General features: G+C 28.7%; 1 protein-coding gene and 1 pseudogene across 1 annotated transcript; one reads left to right on the forward strand and one right to left on the reverse strand.

The window, feature by feature from the left end:
- Positions 1–848: 848 nt before the first annotated feature.
- On the reverse strand, positions 849–1935 carry LOC111287362 (small heat shock protein, chloroplastic-like). Its single transcript, XM_022877876.2, has 2 exons — positions 1561–1935; positions 849–1478 (listed from the first exon to the last, which is right to left on the reverse strand). Exons 1-2 carry the CDS (start codon positions 1811–1813, stop codon positions 1006–1008), a joined length of 726 nt encoding a protein of 241 aa, XP_022733611.2. The 5' UTR covers positions 1814–1935; the 3' UTR covers positions 849–1005.
- A 16100-nt stretch (positions 1936–18035) lies between these two features.
- Positions 18036–19619, forward strand: LOC111287656 (stemmadenine O-acetyltransferase pseudogene; annotated as a pseudogene).
- The last annotated feature ends 3275 nt before the right edge of the window (positions 19620–22894 follow it).

Here is a 22894-nt window from a genome sequence, read left to right on the forward strand (position 1 = left end):
GCAACGGTTTTTGTCGGCAATTATGCGTGAAAGTGTGGGGGTAGATTCATATAGAAGAAATGTCAAAATGTCATTTGATAATCTTATAATTGCCATTCAACTAAAAGGGTTTTACAAGACCACATTAAAATAGAAATTAAAGGGCATCATTAAGACAGATAATAGACAACAAGACTTTTGCTCCAGATTTTTGGGTTGACAACAAGTTTCTTGGCAATATATATGCATTGCTAGAAGCTAATTTTCAGGCTAGAATCTCTTTCTTGTTTTATGGCTGTAATGAAGTGATTTCATACATCATACATGACCTAATAAAACAGTAGAGAAGGATTCACCAAAATAAAATATGGGATCCAGCAAAAGTGTCATGGTTCAATCATAGGCAATCTATGCTATATCTCCGAGGTCGCAAATCAGGATATATATTCATCGAGGTAGTCATTGGACAAACGAGGGCTTTCAACTATCTTGCAATCAACTCCGACCTTGCTTTGGGTTGAACTTACCGTCCAAAGCCTTGATAAATTAATGGCGGACAAAGCAGTGGTTGTGGAGTTCCAGATAATTGATTTCATTAATGGCTTTACCTTTTAGGAAAGACCATAGGCCATTGATAAAGAAGATTGTTCAGTTCAATTGCGTATATATAATTTAATTTAATTGATTCATATTATTATTTTTAAAATAAAATAATTCAATTGGCTTATATTATCAAATCATCTTACCACTTTTAAAAGATTATATCAGTCCTATGAAATTCAAAATTTATCACTTTTTTTTTAGAGAAAGAGTAACTGGTTTGTAATAGTTATTTGGCATTCAGAAAAGCTTAAAACAAAGGAATAATCTTTGTAAAAGTAATCAGCAAAACTAATTGAACACTTGGCAATTACATTTGCAAACAACTTTGGTAAACTCAAATAGCAACTTCTGCGGATTAATTTCTTACCTTGAACTTTAAAAAAGACAAAGCCAAAAGAAATTTGAAGCAAGCACAAAAATCAATCATTGGACATTGATGTCCAAAATTCTAGCATTACTACTAGCCTTGGGGATGGTTATGTACAAAACCCCATCTTTCACCTCAGCTTTAATCTTATCAAACAGGATATTCTCAGGCAATGCAATTCTGCTACCATACCTCCCATAGCTCTTAGCAGACCATTCTCCTTCCTCTCCATTCTCTTCATCATTAATCTTCTTCTTAGGCACTTTCTCAGCTATGACAACCAACATCTTCTCTTCAACCCACACTTTCACATCATCTTTGGTCATGCCAGGCATATCAAACCTCATCTTATACTCCCCCTCTCCTTCTTTAATCTCCCATGGCGTCCTGCCTCTACTGTAACCCCCGTTCTCAGTCGGCAAAGAGGATGGCCACGTGCCTGAGTATGCAAAAGGGTCTTCCATCAACCTCTCCATTGTTTCCATCATCTGCTGCACCGTTCTTGCTGTTGGGAACCTGTTCCACAACCCTGCTTATATAACAAGTTCAAGATTCAGTCAACATCCGGATTTAGAACTGAAAAACAAAAAATTGCCCGTACTACTACCTACCTATTGGTGAATCAGGGGCAGTCCTTTTCTTGTTGGGTTGGGAGTGGTGGTGTTTGCCAACTCTTTGCAAGTGGTCAAGGTTGTCTCTACTCTCTCCTGCCATGGCCTTGATGCTGTTCTTACAGCTGAAATATCTGTTCTGTGTCAAGTTCTGGGGGAGTTTTGAAAAGGGAAGGTGACAAGATAAATTGCTGGCTTTATTGGAGGAATATAAAGGGCAAGAGATGGTCAGATTTGAAAGAGCTTGAGACATTTTTCTTTCAAGGTTGCCGTTCACCCTTGATTGGCTTATGGAAAGAAGAGAAATTGGAGCTCTGCCTTTGATTATCACTAATATTATCAAAGAGAAAGATGAGAAATGGAACCGATGATGATAGAAAGAGAGCCTAACGGTTGATATTTTAAAAGATAGAGTAGACATTTCTGGAGAGGGATGGGGAGTGGAGTCGATTGATTTCTAGATTTCTCCAGAAACCAAATCTTTGCCTTCGATAAGTTTCCCCTTCATAGCCAACTAGGAAGCGGCCAAGGCCCGTGGGAATAGACGTGTATCACACGACATCGTTCCTCAGCAGAACAGCAACCTATTGTTATTGCATTGAAAATTTTCAACAAGAGATGAATGCATCCGTAACAAAATTGTGGTGTCATATTGCAGGGTGAGAAAAAAAAATTTTTAAAAATAAAAAATTGATTTCAATTTATAGTATTGGTTTAGTTTGAATCGGTTTTTTTTTTTGTTAGTTTGGATTAAATTTAAATATTAAAAGTATATATTAAGTTTGAATTTAATTTTAGATCAAAAAATAAAAAATAAAAAATAAATTAAATTATATATTTTATTTATATATATATTTTAAATTTTTATAAAATAAAATAATTACTTAAATCTATTTAAATATATGAAAAAATTATAATAAAATTATATAATAAAAATAAAAAGTTAAATTTAAAAAATCAATAAATTAAATCGAACCAAATTAATAGAATTCGATTTAAATTCGAATTAAATTTTAAAAATTCATAATTTTATATATTATATAAAAAATTAAACTGAATTTAATTTGATCCAAATTATTATTAGTCCTATCTTACTACCATTACCATACATTATTAAAATTAAAAATTTTGAAATTTAACTTAATTATTCATGTAATTATTTTTAAAAAATAACATTTAATAAATTTGAATGTAAATCTCAATATTGCATTTTTTTATTTTTTTATAAAAAAAATTAAAAAAAAGACAATAAGATAAAATAAAAAAAAAAAGGAAATTGACGAGGGAGTAGAAGGAAAGATTACAAGAAATCATATTAATCACCACTTCTTCAAAAATGGGAATTGTTTGTTAATACAACAATATTAAGTTTTAATTATGATTTGGGGCAGACATCTTTGCTTGAAAAATCAATAGCCCAGTAGGAAATGGTTTTTCCTTTAATCAAACTGAGCTCTCTTCAATAATTAATAACACAACTACACAAGTTTTATTTGTGGGCTACATTTAATTCAAAGCACAACGTTGACAGAAAATTTTTGGAGATTTGGCCCAAACCAAGTACTTTGTGGATTTAAAATACAACTCAAACAAAAGATTTTGGATTTGAAGGCCCACATCTGGACGGGCCAAAATTTGTTGATTCTTTTTAAACCATTCAAGAGTACATTTTTTGTATGAGTAACAGTCGAGATTTCATTTGTGAAATACTTTTCATAATTTTTTATTAAAAAATAAAATTTTTTATCAACTGAACTAATTCTTATGAGTGAATTTTGAGACATTATTATCATATTATGCATATATATAATTATATATATCTTTTTTTGAAAAAAAAAAAATGAAGCATGGGACATTCTTTCAATGGAATTTAGTGAAGTATCTTTCATTGGAAAATTCAAATCACCCTATTGGACTTTAGGCATGGGACATTTTGATATGGGCAATTTGCCCCTTGACTTTCTAGATGTTGAAGATCCTCATATCCACTTGAAACGAGAGAGAGAGAGAAGTCCAGTTGTAGTTTAGCTGTGAATAGAAAGTCACACTAATCATTAAATGTTTAAAGTTAAATAATGCAATTTTGAAGCAAATTCAAGCAACGTTCCCTAATTGATGAGATGCATGCATGTAAGATTATAAGGTTCTACCTTTCTTCGCAAGATTAATTGTGTAATCTCAGATGAATATATACATAGGTTGATATGAAATGAGATGCATGCCATTGTTTTTACTTATTAATATAATTTTTGGTTTGATGATTAAGAAGCTTGTTAGAACTTGAAAAAGAAAGATCACATATAATTAATCATGAAGAAAAAATTTCAAATAGCTCTCTAAATAATATATATTTCGAAACACATTCTAACATTCAAGTCCGTAACACTCAGCTTATTCTATTTGCGCACAAAGTACACAAACAAAGATGAGCAAGAATCAATAAGACATATATATATATATATATATATACATATATATAATATTATATTACTAAAGAAAGGTTTTGATTTTAAAAGTGAAGATAGGCTTATGATTTTGTTTGTTTAAGTGCAAATATCTTTCCCATATAGGGACAAGAATATAATTCATTATTAGCAAGCTAAAGGTAAAAATCATTTGGCTCAACGAAGCAAATATGCTTTGATTAATTAATGGGGGATTTATATATATGATGTAATTAAATACCATCTACTTTTTTAATGAAAATTAATTAATTAAATATATACCTTCTTGTTGATAGGGTCAGGCTTTAGTTCTCTTACTTTATATACTCTTTCTGTATCAATTAAGTGGTCAAAAATTTTAAACTTTAGCATTTATAATTTTATTTTTATTATTGATAAAAATATAAAAAATATATTTTAAAAAATTTGAATGAAGTAGTTTTTAAATATATTTTTTATGAAATTTAATTGATTAAAATATTTAAAGTAATAACGGTCAAAGTTAAAAAAAAATTTGATAAAAAAACAATTTAATTGAGACATAATATGGACCATTTCATTCACATTATGATGATTACAATCCTGAATACTCTTCCAATTAGTTATAGCAGTGCATTCTTATCATTACAAATCGTAACCAAATGATAAATATATATATATATATATATTTATATATAAAGAAAAAAATTAGTGAAAACTTATCTTAAATAATTGTAGGGGTTTATTCTTTCATTTTCTTAAATTTTTTATTACGAAGAAAAAAAAAAGTCAGAACATGCAAATTGTTTTAATGCTCATAAAGTCATTCTTTGAATTACAACTTTACAAGTGGAAGTAAACTCGACCATGCATTGCCCTGTACAAGAGTGTCATACTTGAATGCAGCCTCATTTTCTCTCTTGATTCCATGGGAAAAGTCAATGTCGCAAAACGTGCTGTTTAGAGACAGAAATGGCTGCAAATGCAAAGCCATTCAATTGCAAATTGCATAAACACCTTCTAGCAGGGCGCATCAAGGACAATGGCTTCATTAATTGCAACGGTGAGGGAGTTCTGTTTGTGGAAGCCAGGATAGTTGCTGATAATTCTTCGAAACCAAAATCCAAATAGTCACAACAAGTTCATTCTTGATCTCGAGCTTGATGATGCCAATGAGTTACCTGCTATGGCACAGGGCACCTTCCTTGAGTGTGGCAGTTTAGTAGTTTTTATTGGGATGTCTCGCAAGGGGGATAGGTTTTTAATATCATTTTTTTTAAAAATTATACGGTATTTATAAATGTTATTAAATGATTAGTAGCATTTTTGAGCATCGACTAAACCAGAGTCTAAAAAAATATCAACATTTTAATGCTGTTAACTTAATTAGTGACATTTTTTTTATACAAACATTGCTAATTTCTATAATTATGTAGAAATGCCGCTAAATTAAAAATTTTATGCTGTTAAATTTCTTTCAATAGTTATTATTATAATTAAATAAAAATTAATTAAAAAAAATGAATTTAAATTTATAAATTAAATATTACAAAATATTTAAATACATAATTTATTTCAACATACATATAATACAAAATTTAATACAGTAATATTTAAATTGTTCCAATACATTGAAGGAGGCCACTGTTTCAATTACTTCCTTTGTAAAAGTTCTTCCCACCCTAGATAAGCCAATCGAAATTGTTGGCTTGGTTGCCTGAAGGAGTAAGAGAAAAAAAAACCCAAAAATTACTTTAAAAATGGGAGAGAAAAGAAATTCCAAAAGTACGTACCAAACTTGATATTTAATTGTATTAAAAGAAAAAAAAAAGAGTAAAAAGACTACCAAACTTGATGGGATGATGGATATCCCAAAAGAATCCAACTCAAGAGATTCAACAGCCCTTAAATTAATGTTGAAAGTATAGTCTTGCACCTAGAATTATGTGAGATAGATTATAAGATAATTATAAAGCAAATGAAACAAGTAGAGAATTTCTAGTGCATAAAATATGTACTCACCTTCCCAATGTTTTGATGTCTTGGTGTGACAATTCTGTATCCTACCTAACAAACATAACAAAATTAAGCTCTTAAAAATAAAATCTAAGATATAAATGATGAAAAAGAAAATTCATAATAACCATAACAAAGGGGAAATTTTGATATCTTATGGGAATTTAGTATATCAACTTTAGCCCTCACTATAAACCATGAAAGAAATAAGAATTATCACTTAAAAACTCATTTTTGCAAACTTTCAAATTTAGTGAAAATTAAAACTAGTTGATTCCAAGACATGTAAATATTTTTAGTTTTTTTTTTCTTTTTTAATTTTCATATATGACAAAATCATGACATTGTTCAACAGTCAAAGATTGCAATCTATATGAATAGGGCTCTATGTTGCAATTCAACTCTATATTCTAAAATGCCTAAAAGTAGCAAGCTGAAAGAATACAACTCCATTTCAAATGAATAACTAGTTTTCATCTCTATATCATACCAAACATGAGTTAATTTCATAGGATCAAACACATAGCAGAAAATTTGCATAAAAGCACTCTATACTATACAAGAAAACTTTAATTAATAACATGGGAATAATAGCCAAGAAGTTATAAATCACAAATGATGAGATTTACATCGAAACAATGAAGGCAAGACAGGTAAAGAACAACACCTACTAGAGTCTCAAGTTTAATCATTTTAAAATCATTCTCCATCATTTTTTCATCTTTAACAAGCACAACATCATCAGCTCATTGCTTTCCTAATTGACATACTTCACATACATCATCACATTCATGAACTTGTGCCGTTCATGTAAGTTCAACACTAGTTCATGTTTTTGCAGATGCCTTAAAGAATGATACAAAAATAACAGATGAACAGAAGTAGCATATGCATAAAAAACAGTTGAATTTTAATTCAGAACAAAGCTCATATAATTCATCAACACACACAGCTAACATGATCATATTAAAAAGTTAATTCTTCTCAGGTAACTGAACTGACCAACACTTAATAGCTTCTTATCAATTTCAGACACAAAATAAAAACAGCAAAAGTTATAACTTTTGTACTTGAAGCAGTCTCAACAGTTACATCATCACCTTTAGCTTTGGCCTCAATGAAGTCTCCATTACCAATTCTGATTTTTAAAATGTAAGTTCTACTAAACACCTTTAACATGGCTTCATCACAAATCATATGGTGTATGCAACCATTATCTATCAACCAATTCACAATGGGTTTACTGTTGTTGCTGGCATAACATGTTGCAAAAATGGATATATATTTCTATTCATATGATTCATTGATTCTCATAACAAATCTTTTCAATAAGATATGATAAAATAATATTGCCATTTCCAACTAATGCATATAACATTATAACTATACTAGATTTTATCCAATACCATATTTGTCACCTTTTTTAATTCATCAGTAAATAAATAAATTAATAACTTCATACAAACAAAATTACATAATCATTTTGTTACATAGTACAAAAGCAAATCAATTCATTAATTCTACTTTAAGGTAACTATGCCACCCATTTCAGCTTATCGCTCAACAACTATGAGAACAAACAAGCTAAAAATCCTTAAGAGTGTTTTAATTTTAATAAAATAACACAAAAGTAATCATCAAAACCCAAAAAATAAAGAAATTAAGCAATGCATTGTCCGCAGAAGTGGATATTAAATAGAAAATCAAGCTAAGAATTTTGAAAAGAAATATTCCCAAACAGAATCAAAGAAATAAAAAAACTTATCTCCATTGGCATTTCTCTTAGTAGGGTAGAATAAAGAAGATTTCAACAATTTAAGCTAAATTAAAAAATAAATTAAGGGGAAAAAAAGGAAGAAAAGGTTACTGTAGCATGTTTGGAAATTTTGAGAAGCTGATTTGGCGGCTTACCTTAAACAAATGTCTAAACGAAATTATTCAAATAATTGAAGCTTTTTCATGAAATTATTAAAAAAATTAATTTCTTTAAAGAAATTGAATATATAAACAAAGAACCATAGATCTAATGTCTTAAAGAAAAAAATGAGAGAGAGACAGAGAAACCTCTGAGTAGGAGAGTCCAATAGAGAAGGAAATCCATTGAAATGGATTTGCAAAATAGCTGCTGTTTGAAATGGGTTAATTAGAAGGAAAATTGAAGGAAAAGAAAGGGAAAGGAAAAGGAATAGAAGAGGCGTGAAAATCTAGTGTTTCAAACGAAAAAATGGAAAAGAAATTGGAAAAACTCGATAGCTCTGATTTAAAAAAATTTAAGGATTAATTAGAGGCATTTGTTAATACAAATGCCGCTAACTTTTGTAAAATAAAAACGTTTCTTACAATAAAAAATCATTATTTGACACAAACGATACATTTAAATTTTTATTTTAACTATTAAAAAAATTTTATTTTCTAAATTTTAATAATTTTTTGTAGTCATTTTGCAACGTTTTATATATAAACGCTGCTAAAGTTTAGATGTTACTGGTGTGTAAAGCTCAAAATGCCACTAATAAATGAAAAAAATTATATTTTGAAACAATAATTTAGTAGCATTATATTAAACGTTACTAAAATTTAAAATTTAGTGACGTTTTCAATTACAAACGTTATTAAATTTTAAAGTTTACTGGCGTTTTTGCTCTAAACGTTGCTGAATGTTTTAAACACTACTAAATTTATAAAAAAATGACAATTAACAGCACTTGTTTAAAAATATCATTAAAGAAATAACTCCAAATCTCCATTTTCTTGTAGTGGTTAATTTTTCACTTTCTTTGACTGCTAGGCAGCTTTTGCTTATGGTGACATTGATATAATAAGTCACTGGTTTGAGTTTGCTACCTGTTTCCACCAAACGATATATCTGGGTTCAGCCTAGGATTGGGATTATGAAGTAGAATTTAGTGGCTAGGAGAATTGTCTTTGATGCTTCAGCAATAGTAGCTGTCAGAGCCACATACACAGACAAGAAAAACATTGATGCCAAGCATCCAAGTCCGTTGAAAACTTGTCTGCCTTTTATATGGAGCCGGTTTATGTCTATCGGTCATAACGGTACGGTACGGTTTTGGGCATTATTAGACAAGTTTTTAAAAATTTCAAAATGAGAAAAATATCCAAAAAAAAAATTTATTTTTAATAAAATTTTAAAATTGATTAAAATTTATTAAAAAAATAATTTTTTGATAAAATTAGATTTGAGAGTACAATTATATGTAAGAAAGAATTAACATCTTACAACACCCATTTTTTAAAAATGGTACTAATTAATCATATGTTATTCTTAAATTTGATAAAAATGATCTTAATTCTAATATTTAAAATAATTTCCTTAATTTTTATTTTTGTAAAAATATTTTAAAATTTTTTTATTTAGAAATAAAGTGAAAATCTTTAGTTATGAAAGAAATTTCTAAAATATCTCTCAATTTGGATTTTCATAATAATTCTTAAAATTCTTATAAAATTTTTTTATAAGAATAATTACTAGGAAGCCCTCTAATATTTAAATAGGGTATCAAGAATTATTTTTATTTATAAATATTTATTTTTATTTCTAAAAAAAAAAATTGTCAAAATCACCCTTTTATTACTTTATATTTTTCAACAATAATAAAATGTATGATATAACATGAAGCAGTCAAATAATACAAACACAAATTAAAATATGCCAACACACATTTTAATATGCAAATGATCAATTGAATTCATCTTATAAACCTTTAATTTTATCCTTTTTTATTATTTTTTATCATTTATTTTAAAAAAATTAGTGATAAAAGAAATTTTATTTATTATTATTATTATTCTTGGTACTGAAAATTTTTCTTTGGTTCCTCAATATTTAGGTAAAATTTAAGAAAATTAATCCTCTACTTAAAAAATTCTTATAATTATTTTTTGATAAAAATGAAAATAACGACCTTTTATTAAAATATGATTTATATTCTTTCGAATATCTAAACTGGTCTCTTAAGTCATTTTTTAAAAGTATTATTTCATATTTTTTTTCTACAAGAATTTTTTGGAATTGTTATTTTACTATTTCACATTTATTATTAATATATAAAATGCATATACGATAATAAGAGATAAATTAAATGATACATGTAGTATGTAGTTCCATTTCTTTTCTAAATAGATTTTATTCATGATGGCAATGACTTTTTTTTATGTTAAAAATATTTATTTTTATTTTTAACCCCCTAATATCTAGGTATAATTAAAAAAAATTGATCTTTCACTTGAGGAATTCATATAATAATTTTTAAATTAATAACTTTTTTAAAACAAAAATAATATTTTTTTACAAAAAAAATAATCATTTCAATTTCCTCTAATATTTAAGTAAAATATTCAAAAGTTATTCTTGTTTAAAGATACGATCTTTTTGTCTCTTCCTTTAAAAAAAAAACATTTTTATTAGTGCCTAACAACTGTATATTAGGAACTGCTAAATTATCCATATAAACATTTTATTATTTTTTAAAATTTAAAACAAAATATTAAACCAACATAAAAAAGAAAGAGATATATGCTAAAAGTCATGGGAGACATTATATCTTACTTGGGATTTGTGTTCTAGCCTAACCCCACGTAAAAGAAGGTAGGTGAACAAACATGAAGTGGACCTTGGGTCAAAAACATGTGGGTTGAATCTGGCAGTAAACCACCAGGTCAGGTAAATCACTAGGTTATGGGTACAGCCATGTTTCAGGTTTGACCTACTTTCATTTTTTTTAATTATTATAAAACTCGTTATTTTTTTAAAAAATTTATTTCCTTTCTTTTTTTTCAACAAAAAAATTCTCATTCTTAAAAAAAAAAAAAAAAAAACTAAACAACACCCTTTAAATCCTATTTTCAGCAATTAATAGTCAGTTAGATCATTGCTTGCTATCATCGATTGTCATCATCTAGCATTTTTTTCAATTAAAAATTTCGTCAAAAACTCTTTTTGACCCCTTTTTTCAAATCCAAGCTCAAATTTATCAAAATCAATCCCCACAGTCCTAGATCAAAGTCGAAAGCCATGGCATAAAACTCTAAAAAGATCGACCTTCGTTGCCCCAAACACCACCATTTCTCAATATGTTATCCCCCTCCCCAAGATCTATCCATTTCTCAATATGTTATCCCCCCTCCCCAAGATCTATCTTTCCATTTTTAGGATTGTCAAAAGCTTTAGCCACTGCCATTCGCTGCTTACGCTAGCACCATCGCAAGCTCTTGTTAGAACTAATCTTTAATATTTCCTTTTCATTTTAACAACCTCCAAAACCTACATCCTAAATTTTAGACCTAAAAAGAATATCCAACAAAATTTGACCCAATTCTCCATGCTCTAAAAACCCCTTTTTTCAAAATTTGAAAAATCCTACCCAAATTACGATTATCTCCCTTTCATTACCAGGAATATTTTCCCTTTTTTCTTCACTATTGCTTCTTCACTAAACGGAATGAGGCTGTTACTTTGTGTTTGTGTTTTTTTTTTTTTTTTTTTTTTATGTGTGTTTCAGGGCTATTTACAATTTTCAGCAGAAATTGAGAAATAGGTGAAGAATGAATGGTTTTAGGATTGTTGATGGGTTAGTGATAGGTGATTATGAGAGTTTGTTAGTGGTGGGTGATTATGGGAGCCTATTGGTGATGGATAGGTGTTGGAAACTGATAGTGGTGGTGCTTTGGCAAATGTTGGGTGATGAGGAAGGCTTTCGGTGGTAGGGAATTCTGGGTGAAGCTAGAGGTTCAAATAGAGTTCAATGGCTTGCCAAAGGGCTAGGTTGTCATGACCAGGGGTGGGAAATGTGAGGCTCAAAGAGGTTCAAATGGTAGGGAATTTTGGCCGATGCAGATGGAGCTTTTAGGATCTTTGCGTTTGTGGGAATTTTTCCATGTATTGCCCCTACTAGCCGTGTGTATTGGTGTTGGTATTTGCTCTTCAAATTGAATAATTTTTTGAATAAAACATTTTCATACTTGTGATATTTTGATAGTTAATATCTTATAAATGGTCATTATTTATCATTGAGTTTGTATATATGTATTTTATTGTTGATGCTTATATGATAAAATTCTCAAAATATAAAAAAATTTTTGCAAGGAAATGACAATGAGATTATAATTATAAAATCATCATTGTATAAAGCTATATGTTCTATAAATTTTTCCTAGTTGATGCTTTAACAATAAGAGATATTAACAAAAGCTGATAAGACTAGCACATGGTTATATTTTTATTTATGAAGAAGTAGTCGATCTCATAAGTTAAAATTTAGGTAAATTTAAGTTAACATATGAGAGTTTGTTACGAGAATAAGTTCACTAAATATAACCCAATATGAAAGTGCTATATGGCAGTTTGCATAGTATCTATAGTAACATTCTCATGTAGTGAAGTGATTCTTTGACTTAAAAATTACTTATAATCTTATAAAATGAATATTTTGACTTTACTTTACTTACCGTTCTAACTAAGAATACTTCAATCAAGTATTATTGGATATAATATGAGGCATATGAAAATGCATAAAATAATCAAGATACGATTTATCACCCTGTGTGATTAATAGAGTATTTCAATTAGTCTTAATTGATTAACTTCAGAAATCATTAGCCGAAGTGAAATAAAAGTTTAGAATTATTCTAAAGCTTATTTGTGCATTAATATCAATAACAAGACTTAATATAATTAAACAAGATTGAGTAAATACTAAATCATATTCAATGTTCAAGCCGAGATACTAAGTGAAGAAATAATATTAATTATACATTAAGACCATTCAAAAATAGGTTTTTAAGCCATATTGACTTTCTTTAGCAATTGAGGGTTATAACAATGTAACTAGTATTAATCATGACCTATAAACATAATATTAGCTAATTAGAGAATTAGTAATAAAGTTAAAAGATTTGATTCATTTATAGACGAATGTAAAAGTTCACAATGCTTATATTCATTGGCAACACGTTAAAATAGCTAATGGATCACACATAATAGGACAATTATGAAATATTAAAATTGAGACAAATTAAGTTGGATTTAATTTGATTTTAATAAGACCAAAAGATAGAGGAAATAAAACAAGAGAGAAAAACTTCCTTGTTGAATGTTCGGCTGGCATTAGGGACTAATTTGAAATTATGCAACTCATGCACTAACTTAGTTTGGCCAAATACTCCTCTATAAAAGAACATAGGCTACCGCCTCTCTTGTAACACATAAGATATATTAGATGCAAAAATAAGCTAAGAGCAACTAAAAGCAAAAACTTGAGAGAAAAACAAGAAGCTTTCAAAAACACTCACTAGTTAGAATGTGATTTATGCTCTTTCCATTCTTAGAGAAGATTCTTTCATAAGAGTAAGTGCAGATTATCGTTAGAGACTGCATGTTTGGATAACTTTGTGGCTTAGGAAACATCTTGGACAATCACTAGCTTGAAGCAAATCGAATTCGGCAAAAGAGGTACATACCCTTAGCTGAAACCCCATGTAAATATGATTGTATGATATGTTTGTATGATCTTGTTAAATAATTTTGGCTTTAGAGAATGAGAAATTTTAAAATTCGATCGTTTTAACTTTGTGTGATGATGCATAATTCCTATAATTGGGGTTTTCTTTATAGAATTTCAGTTTTCTTGAAAGGACCCGGGATCGAATTCATTTTGAACTGTTGCCTTTTGTGGTTGCATTTTGGGGGATGATGCATGCTGCCCTTATGTCTTTTTTTTTTTTTTTTTTTTTTTATCAATTTATTTTAAAAGTCAGTAGGGGTAAAATGAAAGGGGAAACAGACGAACAAAAGGGATGAAGTTGACAAAAAGGGAGAATAAGGCAGTCAACCTTTTACTTCTTATTTCTTTTATTTTTTTTTGTAATTTTATAATTAATTTTATTAATTCTAATAAAAATGAACTTTAAAATGGATTCTAGCTCTTTACTATCAAATTTGGGCTCTTAAGCTCAAATTATCTAACTCTAAATTGCATCCAATAAAATTAAATTAATCTTAAAATGAATAAAGCCCAAATGACCCTCTAAGATAAATTTAATTAAAATTTTCAAATAACCAAAATGGAGACACACATTAGGTATAAAAATTGAATAACTTCGAATCTACTTAAACAAAATTAGGTATAAAAAAAGTAGACCAAGGAAAGCTCTACACAGTGATTCAAGCTATGAACTTGTGTACAAGGTTGGATCCGCCACTTCCAAATCACCATTTTGAGAATATCATTCAAGAGACCTGTTAAGGTAGTGCCATTAATGGATAAGGAAGATGGATTTAATGACATTCCTAACCAAATGAGAGAACCGATTAGGAAAGTGAACGCCTAGTACGTGAAACGACTTCATGACACTGAATGGGCACTTGAATTTCATCAAAAGCAGGGCTGCATGTTACAAGAAGTCAGGACTGTTTTCCTCCCTGGTCGAGATTTTTTTCCAGGGACGGAATTCTGTACCGTCTAATTTTTGCTGGGATTGATCTAGCATTGATTGTCCCTCTTCTAGTTATTTTGATACCCCCTCTTCTTGTTATTTTGATATGCTGTTTCAGGGGAAAACAAAAGGACACTAACTCTCAAAAAGATTTCACCTTTGCTCCTTCGAAGACATGCCTCTTTTTCCTTTCGGCTCATCTGATTCTTGACTCATATAAGATGACAACAGAACTCAAAAAGGAAGTTTCAGATTTAAGCATTGCTTGAATGCAAGAATTCAAGTATCATTTAGAGTTGTTCAAACTCTTTCTGCATTAAGCAGGGCAGAATTAGGTAATACATCAGTCAACTAATGATATGAAATATTTTTGGAAAGTTAAACCAGCTCTGAAAAGAACCTTGGGCGGCTGCACATTCTAATGGGAAATATTTAGACAAAGTTATTTAAGGTAAAATTCATGAAATTTTTTATTAAAAATGATTAAATAAAAATTAAAATCAAAATTAAAATTGACAGATAAAAAGATCTCGTTACATAGATAAAGTATGTAAAATTTTAAAAATTTTTAATAAATTTTGATATATATTTTTAAATATAAATTTTTAATAAAAGTATTAACAAAATTTTTACCGTTAAATAAATATTAATCAAATTTAAATTATAAACAATATTTTTTAATAATTTTTTTTTACATATCATTGATCTTCACATTAAAATTTATAAGTCTATAGATTTGGATTTTTTATTAAAATTTTTATTAAATTATTAAAAAAAAAAACTTCACAAATTTCATCTAAAAAACTTAATGAAAGTTTTGTCCAATTCTAATTGAAGAAAAGACTTCATTAAAAACAAGTTTATTATTCTATGTGTTAGGATTAAAATCTTATTTTTCAAAAAGTGACAATATAACAAGTTTAAATGAAAATTAAACAAAAAATATTTATAATAATATTTTTAACCTAAAAATTAAATTCATTTTACAATCATCGCAAATTTTTTCACTATGAAAAAAAGAGATTACAGGATAATAAATTATTAAACTGACAATCATTTAAATATAAACATAATTAAGATACTTGCTTTACGTAAAAACAATTAACAATTAAGCTCCACAAAACTTGACAATATGATGATCTCGACTGTCAAATGCAGGTGTTTCTACGAAGTGGAACGATCAATATTCTTCATAATAGAATACGGTTTCTAGAAATTCAAGTTTTTTTTTTTTTTTATAAATATATTTTAACTATTAAAAATAAAAGTTTAATATTTTATTAACAAATTATATAATATAATCAAGTAAACGATCAAGGCTTGCATTTGTCCATATTTGCTGAAGTTCAAACGTTATCGCCCCCACCATATGTACCGTACGTGTCCTTATCACTCCAATTAGACTATATATCATCAGTAGTTACCATGCAATGCTTGATTAATTTGACAATATTCTACTTGGAGCCCACGGAAATAAAGATTGAAGAAAAAGAAGTGGTCGCCATCATTTTCTAGAAGAACATTAGGGAAAAGAAAAGGACACCCATTGACCCTTGTTGGTTTAAATTTCCTTTCTTTGAAAGTACTAGAATTGATCATACATTGAGTTTGGAGCCTTTTCTCTACTTGCCCAACATCTAATTAAAGAGTTTGTTTTGTCCTTTTCGATTAGGTCTATCTTGACCTGCTCACGGTTCACATTATTTGTTATATCCACGGATTTGATCCGACTCGGATTGAGTTTTGGATACAATTTTTTGAATTTAAACCGAATCCATCTTGAGATATAAAATTTATTAATAAACATATTTTTAATTTGAAAAATATATCTAAAAATATTAAAATATTAATATGTTAAAATTTTAATATATATTTTTTAAAATTTTGAATCTTTTAATCTTAATGGACTCTAGACAAGATTTTAAAAAATTGATCGAACTTGATTAGATCCAATTCTTGAACGCTTCTAAGTTTAATCTCTTTTTAATACAGGTATTGTGATCATAAAATATTCTTAAACGAGTTTATTCGAGTGAAATATTGAAAATTTTTTGCAAAATTAATGATAGTATCTCATATTTATGGATTATATATTTTTAATTTAAAGAGCACATTTCAACATATTTTTTTACTGGACGGTTGGGGCCATTATTCATGAGGGAAGGTATTAGAATCATACTTAGTTTATTTAAATTTATTCTCAATTAGGGCATTTATGATCGAGTGATTAGGAGTAGTGAAGCTTTAAGAGCATGAGAAAGTTTTAAGGTTTGAAACTGTTCCTAAAAGCATAAACCATCCTGAGGCATTTTTTCCTTAACCACATGTAGGCCACTGATAATCTATAAATTCTTTACTAATTCTTTTCACGTGGAAATGATCATGCTTTTCAAATTCATTATCATTTGTCTTTTGAAGATTTTATATGATTGAATATGGCCTCATGGCTTCACAAAGCTGAAATGTAGTTAATTGTTTTCTGTTTATTTTTATTAGTATTTTAATTATAATACTATTACTTTAGGAACTTAAATATGAGGCTTAGTATATAGTTTAGTGTAGGAAATAATGTCAATAAGGTCTTGGTTTAATGGTAAGGAAGATGTTTTAGAATTTTAAGATTTTAAATTCATGTCTCATTATTTGTGGGATTGGTTGTTTAGTTAAATTATAGTTTATTAGTTGATTATTTAATGATTTAATTTTTATTATAAGTATATAATATTTGATTATGAGAGTAACTTCAAAAAAATATGTATAAAAAAAATGATATTTGCACACTTTATGTTCATCTTAAACATGATTAAGGATAAATGTGTTATATTCTCTCGTATGACAAAAGATTGTACGAAATTATTATGTCATGTTATGATATATATCTTTCATTCGAATATGTCATATAATTACGTTATAAAAAAAGTCAACAATTTATTATACATTACATCTAATAATTAAATATTGAATATTTATTTATATAGATTAATTAATTATTTTATAATAAATAATTGATTTTTAAATAATGTAATTATATAATATGATTTAAATAAAGGGGAGGGATCAAGTTACACAAAAAAATTTTATATTTTTTTATACATTTTTTTAATAATTGATTTTAATAGATCCAAAAAATAAGATTATATTTTTTTTGATTTATCTCTCATAACCTTTGGATTTATTAAAATTAATGATTAAAAATACATATAAAACTAAAAAAATTTACACTAATATAAATTGATTCCTTCCCTTAAATAAAAAGAATATATACTTCACATAATCTAACTGTTTGGAACAATCTTTCTCCTATCATATTAGGTCAAAATTTGACATAAAATGTGCACGAGTGTGCAGGTAACGAGTGAAAAGTGGCCCACACGATATTGGTCAAAGAATTTTAATGCATTGAATATGCAAAAAGCCATCCGCGTTCTTTCATATAAAGTCTTGGCGCTCCCACTAGGGCTTCCAGATTCATGAGAAATTTCCACCTAACTGCCACACACAATGGAAATCTGATTTTGCTAAGGGAATGGTTTTATTCTCCACCCACTCTTGGCTTCCGGAGAAGTTTAATCCACTTGTACGAATCCAACACACAAAAATCAAACCCATGATGCATCTGCTCTCTATATAAGCTGGCAATTAGGGGTAATCTCATCCATATATGCCAAGAATTAAAATTAGCTGAAAAATCTCTTCGAGACTAAGCCAAAATGAAGGTGGAAATCATTGCTAGGGATGCTATCAAGCCTTCCTCTCCAACCCCTGACCACCTTCGAAATCTCCAATTCTCCTTCCTTGATCAAATTGCCACCCCTGTTTTTATGCCAATGGTTTTTTTCTATCCAATAGAATATTGTGATGTCAATGTTGGTAATTTCAAGAGAACCGAGCGGTTGAAGGAATCCCTGTCCGAGACCTTAACTCGATTTTATCCCCTGGCCGGACGTGTCAAAAACAATGCCTTCATTGACTGCAATGACGAAGGCGTCCATTTCGTTCAAGCCCGAGTGAAGTCCCAACTTTCAGATGTCGTAAGGCGACCCGAGCCAGACCAACTCAACAAGCTACTGCCGTATGAATTGGATAACGTAGGAGACTTGATTTTGGCAATTCAAGTCAATGTATTCGACTGTGGTGGAATGGCTATCGGCGTTTGCATCTCTCATAAAATTGCTGATGCATTATCTCTAATCATGTTTCTTAATAATTGGGCTGCCACTGCTCGTGGGAACATTGATACAGATACAGTCTCTCCACGATTTGATTTGGCCACCCTTTTTCCTCCCAGAAGCATATCCGGATTTAAACCAAGCACTGGAATTATTAAAGACAAGATTGTGACAAGGAGGTTCGTGTTCAGTGCTTCAGTGATTGCCGCACTTAGAGCTAAGTATGCTGACAATGGTGGAAGTGGAGAACTCCAGAGGCGCCCTACACGGATTGAAGCACTTTCAGCCTTCATTTGGAGCCGCTTTATGGCTACAACTCAGGGAAAACCTGAACCTGAAAAGCTTTACACAGTGCTTCACGCAGTGAACCTGAGAACAAGGATGGATCCGCCATTGCCGCAATACTATTTTGGTAACATCAGCAGATTTGCATTAGCACTGCCATCTATAAGCTCTGAGGAAGAGTGTTTTGGCATCGTGAATGAGGTAAGAGATGCAATAAGTAAGATCGATGGCGATTACGTGAGGAAACTCCAGGAGGGAAACGGCCACTTGAATTTTATGAAAGAGAGAGCTGAGAAAATCACAAAAGGAGAGGTGGTTTCTTTTAGCTTTACTAGTTTGTGCAGGTTTCCGCTTTATGAAACTGATTTTGGATGGGGGAAACCCATTTGGGTTGGCTCGGCTAGCCTTACCTTCAAGAATTTGGTGGTTTTCATGGACACAAGTTCGAGTGGCGGCATTGAGGCATGGATTAATATGAAGGAGAAAGACATGGCTAGGTTCGAAAGTGATGAGGAATTGCTTGCCTTTGTTTGCTCTGCCCCGGATCCTTAAACTTGTCGGTTTTATTTTAGTTTGCTGCTGAATCTGCTTATATACTTTTCCTTGGAGAAGATTCATGGATATATTTGCTTCATATTCAATAATGTAATAGAAAAATTTGAGAAATAAGAAACAGGAAGAATAAAAGAAATTTGTTTTTGAGAGGCGAAAACACTTTTTTAAAGTTTATTGTGTCTATGACATACAATAAAATTTTAAAGTCTCGATCCAAATAAATTAATAGAAAAAATGATTCAGTAAAAATCATTTCATAATTAACAAATAGATTTAAATGACCTTTATTATTTAAACAATTATAAGATATATATTTAAGTTAAACCTAATTATTTAGAATATATATTGATAAAGATAAATCTATTCCACAAGCGCAATTACTGACTGTTCTCAGGGCCACTATAAGAATTTTCAATTAGCCCAATGCAGTTGGTCCACGCCACGTCACTTAACTCAATTACTATAAACAAAAAGGTTGTCCATTGTAACAAGAAGCATGATCGGAAAAGGCGTGTGGATCAAATGAAGTTTTCGATATAATACTGGATTTTGTGTGTTTTAGGTTAAAGGATTTATCCCAATATCCTGCAGCCAAACTTAGCAAAGTTCAAGGGGCCTTTTCGACATTTGATCCAAATTAATATGCTGTGCTGAACTTATTTCTCGGAACTAATCTCAGCATTGCCAAAACAATGTCTCACCTTATAAGTGTATGACCATGCTAACACGTCTCAAGAACATTGGGGGCACGCCAACCACGTCGGTGTAAGTTATTTCACGTTAGATCAATCATCGGTTCACCCAATTATGTCCTTCCAACCCGATCACTCCCCTTATAAATATAAATGCCCTTTTTCATTTTAAGTAAAACGATTCAATCTCAATAAATTTTTATTTAATATTTAATATTAATATTATTATTATTATTATTATTTTAATATTAATTTGAGGATCAAAATACTAATGTTGGAAATATTTTTTATCTTTGCTTTTAACCGTCTTTCATCTTTATGATTTTTTATTTTCATTTTTCATATCAAGCTCAGCACAAATAATAATAAAAAATTATACAAAAATTCATCTCTTAAAAATGTGAATATTACATAAATTTTTAATGAATTTTATATAATGTTAAATTATAAATAATTAATTATATCACAATTATTGTAGTTGATATATTTCTTATACCACTAATATAATAACAGCAAAAGAAAGGATCCAAAAGGAGCCAGGCCCTTAAAATAGCAAAAATCCAAGTAATCAAAAATTTTGTAGGATTTATTCACAGTTTAATTACTATTATGAAATTAATTAAGGTAATGAAAAAATTCCGTCATTAATTTCATGAACCTTGGACGCTTCTTCTGTCGTTTTTCAGTTTGCAACATGACATGACCATCATGCCTTTTAAAATAACACAAGATGGTGAGACCTGTGGGCTGTGGTTGGTTTTACCATTAATTAATTAATGGCATGTTTGAATGAGACCCATCACCCATGCCATTTTCTTGATGTTAATCTCACTTGTCTTTTGTAATTTTTTTTAATTACAAAAGAGGTTATAATTTAAAAATAAGAGATAAAGTTATAGAATTTGAAAATTTAATTTTACATTTGTTGAATTTTAATTTTTAAAAATAATTATATGAATGGATTGAATTAATTTTTATATTCTTGTCTTTACTCTTTTCGCTAGTTGTGTTTTTTTTTTTTTTTTTTATAATTATACATGTGAGATTAAAGAGCATATCATTTACAATAATTATAGTATAATTAATTAATTATAATTTAAAATTATGTGAGTATTATTAAAATTTTATATGAAACTCATATTTATAGGTAATGGATTCTTATATATATTTTTTATTGTGATTAAATAATTATAATATCGTAGTAAAAAAATTATAAGTGAAATAAAATTGGAGTTTGAAATCAAATGAAAATTATTAACATTAAGAAGGATAGAGATTGGCAGGAGGTATAGATCGGAAAAAAAGCTTGTCTCTCCTTACATGTTATAAGACACCAACAAAGACATGGAATAAAAAAAGAAACAAATATCATCTTCAGATTTATCATACATACGAAACAAAGAAGTTAAACGTCAAAAGTCCAAACAAAAACCAATTAATATTTCTCATTCTTCATTTTCCCCTGCACTCTTTCAATGCCCAGCCGGCAAATCAAATATTAATCGTATTAAATCCCACTTGCTTCTTACCAAAGCGAATCAGCAGTCAAAGTAGTAGTTGTATATTATATATAGCATGAATTAGTAGTTGGCATTTGTCGTATGTAAATTCAAAATAGAAATTCTAGAATCATTAATTATTATTGATAAGAAAAACAGCAAATATTAGTATATATTAAAAAAATTAAGCTATACAAAAAAGATTTTATATTTTTATACTTTTTTTTATTATTGATTTCAATAATTTCAAATAATGATATTAAATTATTTTTTTAATTTATCTTTTTTATTCTTTAAATCTATTAAAATTAATAATTGAAAAGGTGTAAACTTTTAATTTTACACCAATGTAAGTTAGTCTTACACCTTTAAAAAAAAACAAATATATATATATATATATATATTTCAAATGACAAGCACAAATTGTAGGACTAATATCAAATATTTTCAAATGAGAAGCATAAATTGTAGGGGACTAATTTCAGATTTGATTAGGTCAGAATTGTTCCTTTTTATTTTTTTATTTTTTTATTTTTTATTGGAAGGTATCAAAAAATTAAAATTCTAATATTTTACTAGCAGATAACACAAATTTTGTGCATGTTCCTCCTGGTCTTTACCAACTTTATATAAAGTGTGATGTTACTGGCCATTAGGAAACACAATAACTTCATTTGAAAAAAAAGAAAAAAAGAAAAACTAGCTTGCCATTTTCATTTACAAGGCTACCTTTACGTACAACATGACGCTTGTTATAACGATTTTTTCTTTAAAAACTTGATCGTTAGATGTAAAAATTAAAGAGTTACTATTAAATTATTTTATCGAAATGCAATTGACCATCAATCCTATCTTTTGATTTATGAATTCAAGTTTAGATCTGAAAGTACGATTATGTATGAAGAATGTTATAGCACAATCACAATACCCGTCTGAAGATGATACCAATTAATTTTATATGATTATAAGTTGGTTTTGTTCAAATAGTCTTTTACTTATTATTTTATTATTTGAATATTGAAAAAATTTTAAATTATTTTCGACACTTTTGGTATAACTTAAGAAAATTTTTCACTTCAAAAATATTCAAAAAAATAATTTATTTTCTTGAAGAGACTCCGTCATCATATTTATTTTAATATTTTTTTTAGTAAATCATAATTTGCTTATACCAACACTTTTTGTATGATTTTAAAAGTTTGGAGGGAAATCACCACTTATGATTACCTTTTTATTTTATT

The sequence above is a fragment of the Durio zibethinus genome, chromosome 4 (assembly GCF_047325235.1).
Source record: "Durio zibethinus cultivar Kanyao isolate XHJ-2024 chromosome 4, ASM4732523v1, whole genome shotgun sequence".
NCBI lineage: Eukaryota > Viridiplantae > Streptophyta > Magnoliopsida > Malvales > Malvaceae > Durio > Durio zibethinus.